Here is an 11,030-nt window from a genome sequence, read left to right as displayed (position 1 = left end):
ATAATAAAAAATAAATTTAAAAAAATCAATTAAAACATGGTCCAAAACATGGTGTATAGTAAGCTATCATTTGTATTAAAAAGAGAAAAAGAAAAAAAAAAAAAGGATATGCTGAAAAAGAAATATCCTCCGATAAAAAACAGAAGGAAGCTTTCTGTAAAACTGCTCTCGGTCATGTGATTTCCACATGCACAGTTAAGCTTCTGTTTTCATTAAGCAGTGTTGTTACACTGCTTTTGTTAGCTATGGGATACTCTGGAGCGTTTTGAGGCTTATGGTGAAAGCGGAAATATCTTCAGATAGATACTGGAGAGAAGATTTCCATGTAGCTGCTTTGTGACGAGTGAATTCCACACACAGAGTTATACTTTTGTTCTCATAGAGGATTGGGGAATCCCATTTGGAGAAAAAGCTACCAGGGGACATTCGGGAGTATATTGAGAGCTATGGTGAAAAAGAAAATATTCTCAGACAAAAACTGGGAAGAAGCTTTCTGTGAAACTGCTTTTTGATAGATACGTTTATTTGTCTTACATAGATAAAACTTTCTATTACTCAGTTTTGAAATGCCATCATGGACTGATCTGTGAACGGATATTTGGGAGCACATTCAGGCCTATGGTGAAATAGATAATATCTTCAGATAAAAACTGGAGAGAAGCTTTCTGAGAAACTTCTTTGTGATGTGTATATTCCACTCAGGGAGTTATACCTCTTTTCTCATAAGGCAGTGTTTGAACACTGTTTTTGTAAAACCAAAAAAGGGATATTTCGTAGCACATTGAAGATTATGGTGAAAAGTGAAATATCCTCAAATAAAACCCAGGAGGAAGCATTCCAAGAAACTGCTCTCTGATATGTGCATTCATTTCACAGAGATAAAGTTTACACTACGTTGCCATATTTGGAAACTATATCTTTGAAGAATCTGTGAAGTTATAATAAGGGTGCCCAGAGGCCTTTGGTGAGCAAGGAAACGTCTTCCATTGAAAACTGGAGGGAAGCTTTCTGAGCAACTGTTTTGTGATGTGTGTATTCATCTCAAAGAGTTAAATCATACTTTGAATTGAGCAGTATGATATCACTCTTTTTGTGGAATCTGAGGAAGGATGTTTGGGAATGCTCTTTAGAATGTGGAGAAAGAAATATAATCACATAAATAAAAGTAAGAAACTTTCTGTGAAACTACTATGTGTCGTGTGAATTCCTCTCACTCAGTTAAACTTCTCTTTTCATTGAGCAATTATCTAAAACTGTTTATTTTTAGCGTGTGAAGGCATATTCAGGAGCGCATTGAATCTTACGGAGAAAAAGGAAATATGTCCAGATAGAAACTAGAGAGAAGCTTTCTGAGGAACTGTTTTGTGACATGTGCATTCCACTCACAGTGTTTTACCTCTCTTCTCATACAGCATAGGGGAAACCCTTTTGGAGTAAAAGGTATCAAGTGATATTCAGGAGCATGTTGATGCCTATGGTGAAAAGGGAAATAATCTTGGACAAAAACTGGAAAGAAGCTTTCTCTGAAGCTGCTCTGTGATATATGTATTCATCTCACATAGATAAAGCTTTCTTTACATTATGCAGGTTGGAAACTCTGTCATGGATGCATCCACGAAAGGAGTTTTGGGAGCACATTCAGGATGATGGTGAAATAGGAAATATCTTCAGATAAAAACTGGAAAGAAGGTTTCTGTGAATCTGCTTTTTATTATGTTTATTCATCTCATGATGATAAATCTTGATTTCCATAACACAGCATGGAAACTCTGTCATGGATGGATCCGCAATGGGACATTCGGGAGGCAATTCAGGATTATGGTGAAATACGTAATCTCTTCAGATAAAAACTGGAGAGAAGCTTTCTGAGAAACTGCTTTGTAATGTGTGCATTCCACTCAGGGACTTATGCCTCTTTCCTCATAAGGTAGTGTTTGAACACTGTTCGTGTAAAACTGAAAAAGTGATATTTCAGAGTGCTTTGTAGACTATCGTAAAAAGTGAAATGTCCTCAAATAACACCCAGAAAGAAGAGTTCCAGAAAACTACTCTCTGATATGTGCATTCATTTAACAGAGTTAAAGCTTACTCTACATTTCCCACTTTGAAGTCTGTGTTTGAGGATTCTGCAAAGGGATATTAAGTGGCAACCGGTGGCCTGTGGCGAGCAAAGAAACGTCTTCTGTTGAAAACTGGAGAGAAGCTTTCTGAGCAACTGTTTTGTGATGTGTTTATTCATCTCATAAAGTTACATCATTCTTTGAATTGAGCCGTTTGAAATCACTGTTTCAGTGAAACCTGAGGAAGGACATTTGGGAACACTCTTCAGAATATGCTGAAAAATTAATACCTTCAGATAAAAACCAGAAGGAAATTTTCTGTAAAACAGCTCTGTTTTTTGTGAATTCCACTCGCATAGTTAAGCTTCCCTTTCATTGAGCATTATTCTAATACTAATATTGTTTAGTCTGCGAAGGGATATTCAGGAGTGCTTTGAGGCTTATGGTGAAAACGGAAATATCTTCAGATAGAAACTGTAGAGAAGCTTTCCAAGGAGCTGCTTCATGACGTTTGCATCCCGCTCACAGAGTTACACCTTTCTTCTCAAGGAGAAATGGGGAATCCCTTTTGGAGAAAAAGCTACCAAGGGACATTTGGGAGTATATGGATGGCTATGGTGAAAATTATATCTATGTGAGATGAATAGACCTAACTATCACAAAGCAGTTTCACAGAAAGCTTCTTTCCAGTTTTTATCTGCGTATATTTCCTATTTCTCCATAGCTGTGCATATACTCCCGAGTAGCCCAGCCCTTTCACTTCCTCCAGGCTGCATCAACAAGACTGACTCCCACCTCACAATAAGCAACCTCTGTGGGCTCAGCTCCTTCCCAGCTCCCGCCAGCCTTTGTAGGCCCAAATCTTTCTCCAGCCAGAGCTCTGTAGGCCCACCTTCTGCCTCCTGGTGGACTGCACAGACCCAGCTCTGGCTGGAGAGCAGCCTCTGAGGGCCTCGCGCTTGCCTCCCAGGGGCCTCTCCAGACCCAGCTCTCGCCTCATGGCGGCTTCCCGGGACCAGGTTCCTGCCTGCGTGCCACCCAGCAGCCCCAACAGGCCCAGCTCCTCATGCACTGTGGCCTGTTTTGGCCCAACTCAGGCCTCTCGTGGCCCGCCCAGAGGTGTGAGCTCCTGCCACTCACTGGCCTCTCTAGGCCAAGGTCCTCCCTCACTCTGGCCCGTTGGGGCCCAGCACATGACTCTCGTGGCCTCTCCAGGCCCAGCCCCTGCCTGTGGGCGGCCTCTACCTCACAGTGGGCCCTCTACGGACCCGCCTTTTGCCTCGCCGTGGCCCCCTCAGGCCATGCTCCTGCCCTTCAGTGCCCTCTGCAGGCCCAGCTCCTGCCTCACAGTGGCCTCCTTAGGCCATGTTTCCCTGAAGTCGGCTTCTCTGGGGCCAGCTCCTGCCTCCTGGTGGCTTCTGCAGGCCCAAGTCATCCTCAAGTGGGCCTCCACACGCCCAGCTCTCAATTCTCGGCAGCCTCTCCAGGTGCACAACTTCCTCCCATCAGCCTCTCCAGGCTCAGCTCCTCATGCCTCCCGATAGCCTCTTTAGGCCCAGCCCAGCTGGTGCCTCTCGGTGACCTTCCCAGGCCCCGTTTTTGACTTTTGGTGGCCTCTACAGGCCCAGAACTTGACCTCCAGTTGGCCTCTCCGGGCCCAGCCTCCTGCCTCCCGAAGGCCCGTATATAGGCCCAACCTCTGCCTCACAGCGGACTCCCCAACACCCAGGCTGCAGCTTCATTGCAGCCTCCCCAGTCCGAAGCTCCTGCCTTCTGGCAGCCTCAACAGGCCCCTCTCCTGCCTTCCAAAGGCCTCCTCAGGCCCATCTCACCACTCACAATGGCCTTTCTGGGACCATTGCGTCCCCTTTTGGCGGCCTCTCCAGGCCCAGCTTTTCTTCCCAGTTGCTTCTATAGGCCCAACTCCTGCCTCACAGCAACCTCTTTGGACTCAGCTCCTGCCCAGCTCCTGGCAGCCTTTGTAGGACCAAAACTTCCTCAAGCCAAGCTCTCCAGGCCCAGCTCAGACCTCACGGTGGCCTCTCCAGGAAGCTCAGCTCCAACCCTCCAATGGAGTCTCCAGACCCCCAAACTTCCTCCAGGCGACTCCTCTAGGCCCAGCTTAGGCCTCCTCGTGGACTCTGTAGGACCCCACATCATCCTGAAGTTGGCCTCTCCAGGCCCAGCTCTGGCCTTCCAGTGGACTCTCCAGGTGCAACAAGGGGCCTTAAGTGGGCCCCTCCAGGGCCAGCTCCTGTCTCTAGTATGCCTGTAGAGGCCCAGCAACTGCCTCCCTTGTGGTGGCCTCTCCAGGCCCAGCCCTTCCCCTTCCTCCTGGCTGTGTCGACAGGCCCGACTCCCACCTCACAACAAGCAACCTCTGTGTGCTCAGCTCCTGCCTGCCTCCTGGCAGCCTTTGTCGACACAAACCATTCTCCAGCCAGAGCTCTGTAGGCCCACCTTCTGCCTACCAGTGGCCTGCACAGATGCAGCTCTATCTGGAGAACAGCCTCTGCGGGCCCCGCACTTACCTCCCAGGGGCATCTCCAGGCCCACCTCTCACCTCATGGTGGCTTCCCGGGGCCAGATTCCTGCCTGTCTGCCTCCCAGCAGCCTCGACATGCCCAGCTTCTCCCACACCGTGGCCTGTTTCGGCCCAACTCATGCCTCTCGCGGCCCGCCCAGAGGTGTGAGCTCCTGCCTCACACTGGCCTCTCTCGGCCGAGTTTCTCCCTCACGCCGGCCCATTGTGGCCCAGCTCATGCCTCTCGTGGCCTCTCTAGGGCCAGCCCCTGCCTGTGAGTGGCCTCTCCAAGCCCAGCCTCTACCTCACAGTGGGACCTCTCTGGGCCCACCTCTTGCCTCGCCATGGCCCATGCAAGCCAAGCTCCTGCCCTTTGGCGGCCTCTGTAGGCCCAGCTTCTGCCTCCCAGTGGCCTCCATAGGCCAAGCTCATGCCTCGATGGTGGCCTTTCCAGGCCTCGAATTTCCTGCTTTGCATCATCTCCAGGCCCTGCACTTCCTCCAGTTGGCCTCTCCAGGACCAACTCTTCCTCCTGGCGGCCTCTGCAGGTCCAAGTTGCCCTCAAGTTGGCCTCTCCGGGCCCGGCTCTTCCTCCTGGCGACTTCTGCAGGCCCAGGTTGCCCTCAAGTTGGCCTCCCCCTGCCTAGCTCTCGCCTCTCGGCAGCCTCTCCAGGTGCACGACTTCCTACCATCAGCCTCTGCAGGCCGAGCTTCTCCTGCCTCCCAATGGCCTCTTTAGGCCCAGCCCAGCTCGTACCTCTCAGCGGCCTTCCCAGGCCCCTCTTTTGACTTTTGGCGGCCTCTTCAGGCCCAGAGCGTGACCTCCAGTCGGCCTCTCCGGGTCCAGCCCCCTGCCTCCATAAGGCCATTATACAGGCCCAGCCTCTGCCACACAGTGGACTCTCGGATGCCCAGGCTTCAGCCTCACTGCAGCCTCTCCAGTGTGAGGTTCCTGCCTTCCGGCAGCTTCAACAGGCCCCGCTTATGCCTCCCAATGGCCTCCTAAGGCTCAGCTCACCCCTCCCAGCGGCCTTTACAGGCCCAGGTTGTCCCCTTTTGGTGGCCTGTCCAGGCCCAGCACTTCATCCTGACTGTGTATACAGGCCCAGCTCCTGCCTCACAGCAACCTGTTTGGACTCAGCTCCTGCACACCTCCTGGCAGCCTTTGTAGGCCCAAAACTTCCTCAAGCCAAGCTCTCCAGGCCCAGCTCAGGCCTCATGGTGGCCTCTCAAGGAGGCTCAGCTCCTGCCCTCTGACGGAGTCTTCAGGCCTCAAAACTTCATCCAGGCGGCTCCTCTAAGCCAGGCTGGGCCTCCTGGTGGCATCTGCAGGCCCCCACATCGTCCTGAAGTCGGCCTCTCCAGGCCCAGTTTCAGCCTCCCGGCAGCCTCTCCAGGTGCAGTGTGGGGCTTCAAGTGGCCCCCTACAGGGCCAGCTCCTGCCTTCCCTCTGCCTGTAGAGGCCCAGACCCTGCCTCCCTCGTGGCAGCCTCTCCAGGCCAAGCCTTTCCCCTTCCTCCTGGCTGCTTTGACAGGCCTGACTACTGCCTTGCAACAAGCAACTCCTGTGGGCTCAGCTCCTGCCCAGCAACCGGCAGTGTTTGTAGGCCCAAACCTTACTCCAGCCAGAGCTCTGTAGGCCCACCTTCTGTCTCACGGTGGCCTGCACAGACCCAGCTCTGGCTGGAGAACAGCATCTGAGGGTCCTGTGCTTGCCTCCCTTGGGCCTCTCTAGGCCCGGCTCTCACCTCACAGTGGTTTCCTGGGGCCATGTACCTGTCTGCCTGCCTTCCAGCAGCCCCAAGAGGCCCAGTTCCTCCCGCAGCGTGGCCTGTTTCGGCCCAACTCATGCCTCTTGGGACCCGCCCAGAGGTGTGAGCTCCTACCTAACACTGGCCTCTATCGGCCAAGGTCCTCCCTCACACCGGCCCACTGGGGCCCAGTTCATGCCTCTCGTGGCCTCTCCAGGCCCAACCCCTGCCTGTGGGCAGCCCCTCTGGGCCGGGCCTCTACCTCACAGTGGGCCTTCCCCGGGACCACCTCTTGCCTCCCTGTGGCCCCCTCGGGCCATGCTCCTGCCCTTTGGCAGCCTCTGCAGGCCCAGATCCTGCCTCACAGTGGCCTCCGTAGGCCAAGTTCATGCCTCGATGGCAGCCTTTCCAGGCCTAGCGTTTGCTGCTTTGCATCCTCTCCAGGCCCTGCATTTCCTCCAATTGGCCTCTCCGGGCTTGGCTCTTCCTCCTGGCTGCCTCTGCACTCCAAAGTTGCACTGAAGTCGGCCTTTCCGGTGTCAGCTCCTGCCTCCCAGTGGCCTCTGCAGGCCCAAGTCATCCTCAAGACGGCCACACACGGCCCAGCTCTTGCCACTCTGCAGCCTTTCCAGGTGCACAACTACCTCCTGTCAGCCTCTCTAGTCCTGGCTTCTCCTGCCTCCCGATGGCCTCTTTAGGCCCAGCCCAGCTTATGCCTCGCGGCGGCCTTCCAGGCCCCGCTTACAAGTTTTGGCAACCTGTTCAGGCCCAGAACTTGACTTCAAATCAGCATTTCTGGGCCCAGCCTCCTGCCTCCCAAAGGCACGAAAACAGGCCCAGCCTCTGCCTCACAGTGGACTCTCCCATGCCCAGGCTGCAGCCTCACTGCGGCCTCCCTAGTCCAAAGCTCCTGTCTTCCAGCAGCTTTGACAGGCCCCACTCCTGCCTCCCGATGGCCTCCTCAGGCCCAGCTCACCCCACACTACGTCCTTTCCGGGCCTAGTTTGTCTGCTTTCGTAGGCCTCTCCAGGCCCAGAACCTCCTCATGTCGGCCTCTCCAGACCCAGCTGCAGCCTCCCAGTGTCCTCTCCAGGCCCAGCTCTTCCTCCTGGCTGTGTCTACAAGTCCAACTCCTGCCTCACAGTAACCTCTTTGGACTCAGCTCCCACCCAGCTCCTGGCAGCCTTTGTAGGCTAAAAACTTCCTCAAGACAAGCTCTCCAGGCCCAGCTCAGGCCTCACGGTGGCCTCTCCAGGAGGCTCAGCTCCAGGCCTCCGACGGAGTGTCCAGGCCCCCAAATTTCCACCAGGCGGCTCCTCTAGCACCAGCTGGAGCCTTCCAGCAGCCTCTGCAGGCCCCCACATCGTCCTGAAGTCAGCCTCTCCAGGCCCAGCTCCAGCACCCCAGCTGACTCTCCAGGCACAACACGGGGCCTCAATTGGGCCTTCCAAGGCCAGCTCCTCCCTCCCATCGGCCTGTAGAGGCCCAGCCTCTGCCTCCCTCGTGGTGGCCGCTCCAGGCTTACCCCTCCTCCTGGCAGTGTCGACAGACCCTACCCTCACTTCACAAAAAGCAATGTCTGTGGGCTCAGATCCTTCTCAGCTCATGCCAGCCATTGTAGGTCCAAACCTTACTCCAGCCAGAGCTCTGTAGGCCCACCGTCTGCCTCCCGGTGGCCTGCACAGACCCAGCTCTGGCAGGAGAACAGCCTCTGAGGGCCCCGCGCTTGCCTCCCAGAGCCCTCTCCAGGCCCGGCTCTCACCTCCCGGTGACTTCCCAGGGCAAGATTCCTGCCTGCCTACCTCCTGGCAGCCTCGACAGGCCCAGCTCCTCCCGCACCATGGCCTATTTCGGCCCAACTCATGCCTCTAGCGGCCCGCCCAGAGGTGTGAGCTCCTGCCTCACACTAGCCTCTCTCGGCCGAGGTCCTCCATCACGCCGGCCCTTTGGGGCCCAGCTCATACCTCTCGTGGCCACTCCAGGCCCAGCCCCTGCCTGTGAGTGGCCTCTCCAGGGCCAGCCTCTACCTTGCAGTGGGCCCTCTCCAGGCCTGCCTCTTGCCTTGCCATCTCCCCTCAGGCCAAGTGCGCTCTGCAGGCCCCCACATTGTCCTGAAGACCTCCCCAGGCAAAGCTCCGGCCACCTGGTGGCCTCTCCTGGTGCAACACGGGGAGTCATGTGGGTCCCTCCAGGGCCAGCTGCTGCCTCCCATCGTCCTGTAGAGGCCCATTCTCTGCCTCCCTCATGGCAGCCTCTCCAGGCCCAGCCCTTCCCCTTCCTCCTGGCTGCATTGATAGGCCCGACTCCTGCCTCGCAACAAGCAACCACTGTGGGCTCAGCTCCTTCCCAGCTCCCGCCAGCCTTTGTAGGCTCAAACCTTTCCCCCGCCAGAGCTCTGTAGGCCCACCTTCTGCCTCCCGGTGGCCTGCACAGATCCAGCTCCGGCTGGAGAACAGCCTCTGCGGGCCCCGCGCTTGCCTCCCAGGGGCCTCTCCAGGCCCAGCTCTTGCCCCACAGCTGCTTCCCGGGGCCAGGTTCCTGCCTACCTGTCTCCCGGCAGCCTTATCATGTCCATCTCCTCCTGCACCATGTCCTGTTTCGGCCCATGTCATGCCTCTCGCAGCCCGCCCAGAGGTGTGAGGTCCTGCCTCACACTGGCCTCTCTGGGCCGACGTCCTCCCTCACGCTGGCCTGCTGGGGCCCAGCTCATGCTTTTCGTGGACTCTCAAGGCCCAGGCCCTGCCTGTGGGCGGCATCTCCATTCCCAGCCTCTACCTCACAATGGGCCCTCTCCGGGCCCGCCTCTTGCCTCACCATGGCCCCCTCCAGCCAAGCTTCTGCCCTTCAGCAGGCTCTGCAGGCCCAGCTCCTGCCTCCCAGTGGCCTCATAGGCCAAGCTCATGCCTCGACGGCGGCCTTTCCAGGCCTAGCGATTCCTGCTTTGCATCCTCTCCAGGCCCAGCATTTCCTCCAGTTGGGCTCTCCAGGCCCGGCTCTTCCTCCCAGCAGCCTCTGCAGGCCCAGGTTGCCCTCAAGTCGGCCTCTCCAGTGCCAGCTCCTGCCTCCCCGATTCCTCTGCAGGCCCAAGTCATACTCAAGTCGGCCTCACCCTTCCCAGCTCTTGCCTCTCGGCGGCCTCTCCAAGTGCACATCTTCCTCCCGTCAGCCTCTCCAGGCTCAGCTCTGCCTGCCTCCTGATGGCCTCTTTAGGCCCAGCCCAGCTCAGGCCTCTCGGCCCCTTCCCAGGCCCCACTTTTGACTTTTGGCAGCCTCTTCAGACCCAGAACTTGACCTCCAGTCGTCATCTCCGGGCCCAGCCTCCTGAATCCCGAAGGCCCATATACAGGCCCAGCCTCTGCCTCACAGAGGACTCTCCCATGTCCAGTCTGCAGCTTCACTGCAGCCTCACCAGTCCAAAGCTCCTGCCTTCCGGCAGCTTCAACATGCCCCACTCCTGCCTCCCAATGGCCTCCTCAGACCCAGCTCACTCCTCACAACGGCCTTTCCTGGCCCACTTTGTCCCCTTTTGGCATCCTCCCCTGGCCCAGGAGCTCCTCAAGTCGGAATCTCTAGACCCAGCTGCAGCTTTCCGGCATCCTCTCCAGGCCCAGCTCTTCCTCTCAGCTGCCTGTACAGGCCTAACTCCTGCCTCACAGTAACCTCTTTGGACTCAGCTACCGCACAACTGGCAGCATTTGTAGGCCCAAAACGTCCTCAAGCCAGGCTCTCCAGGCCCATTTCCTACTGCACTGTGGCTTGTTTTGGCCCAACTCATGTCTCTTGCGGCCCACCCAAAGGTGTGAGCTCCTGCCTAACACTGGCCTCTCTAGGCTGATGTCCTCCCTCATGCCGGCCCACTGGGGCCCAGATCATGCCTCTCTTGGCCTCTCCAGGCCAAGCCCCTGCCTGTGGGCGGCCTCTCCAGGTCCAGCTTCTACCTCACAGTGGGCCCTCTCCGGATCCGCCTCTTGCCTTGTGTTGGGCCTATCGGGCCAAGTTCCTACCCTTCGGCGGCATCTGCAGGCCCAGCTCCTGCCTCCCAATGGCCTCCATAGGCCAAGCTCATGACTTGATGGCATCCTTTCCAGGCCTAGCGTTTCCAGGTTTGCATCTTCTCCTGGCCCCGCACATTCTCCAGTTGGCCTCTCCGGGCCCGGGTCTTCCTCCCGGTGGCATCTGCAGGCCCAAGTTGCCCTCAAATTGGCCTCTCCAGGGCCAGCTCCTGCCTCCCAGTGTCCTCTGCAGACCCAAATCGTCCTCAACTCAGCCACCCCCGGCCCAGCTCTCTCCTCTCAGCTGCCTCTCCAGGTGCACAATGTCCTCCCATCAGTCTCTCAGGGCGCAGCCTCCTGCCTCCTGAAGGCCCAGCTTCTGCCTCACAGTGGACTCTCCCATGCCCAGGCCGAAGCCTCACTGCGGCCTCCCCAGTCCAAAGCTCCAGCCTTCCAGTAGTTTCGACAGGCCCCTCTCCTGCTTCCCGATGGCCTCCTCAGGCCCTGCTCACCCCTCACAGTGGCCGTTCTGGGCCCAGTTTGTCCCCTTTTCGTGGCCTCTCCAGGCCCAGAAACTCCTCAAGTTGTCCTCTCCAGACCCTGCTGCAGCCTCCTGGTGTCCACTCCAGGCCCAGCTCTTCATCCCGGCTGTGTCTACAGGCCCAACTCCTGCCTCAGAGCAACCTCTTTGGACTCAGCTCCC

At 56.5% G+C, this 11,030-nt stretch overlaps 1 protein-coding gene across 1 annotated transcript in view; it reads left to right on the top strand.

Moving 5' to 3' along the window:
- The first annotated feature begins 3,900 nt into the window (after positions 1–3,900).
- The window catches only part of LOC105535187, an 8,492-nt gene continuing 1,362 nt past the window's right edge, over positions 3,901–11,030 (top strand). The window contains 9 exon segments of the mRNA XM_011974183.1: positions 3,901–4,323; positions 4,411–5,257; positions 5,393–5,832; positions 5,917–5,919; positions 5,922–5,981; positions 6,320–6,984; positions 7,480–7,558; positions 8,737–9,479; positions 10,894–10,987. Of these exon segments, the coding sequence (XP_011829573.1) occupies positions 3,901–4,323; positions 4,411–5,257; positions 5,393–5,832; positions 5,917–5,919; positions 5,922–5,981; positions 6,320–6,984; positions 7,480–7,558; positions 8,737–9,479; positions 10,894–10,987 (3,354 nt within the window).

This window comes from Mandrillus leucophaeus, unplaced genomic scaffold (genome assembly GCF_000951045.1).
Source record: "Mandrillus leucophaeus isolate KB7577 unplaced genomic scaffold, Mleu.le_1.0 Scaffold1423, whole genome shotgun sequence".
Classification (NCBI taxonomy): Eukaryota; Metazoa; Chordata; class Mammalia; order Primates; family Cercopithecidae; genus Mandrillus; species Mandrillus leucophaeus.
This window is presented reverse-complemented; position numbering and strand designations above follow the sequence as displayed.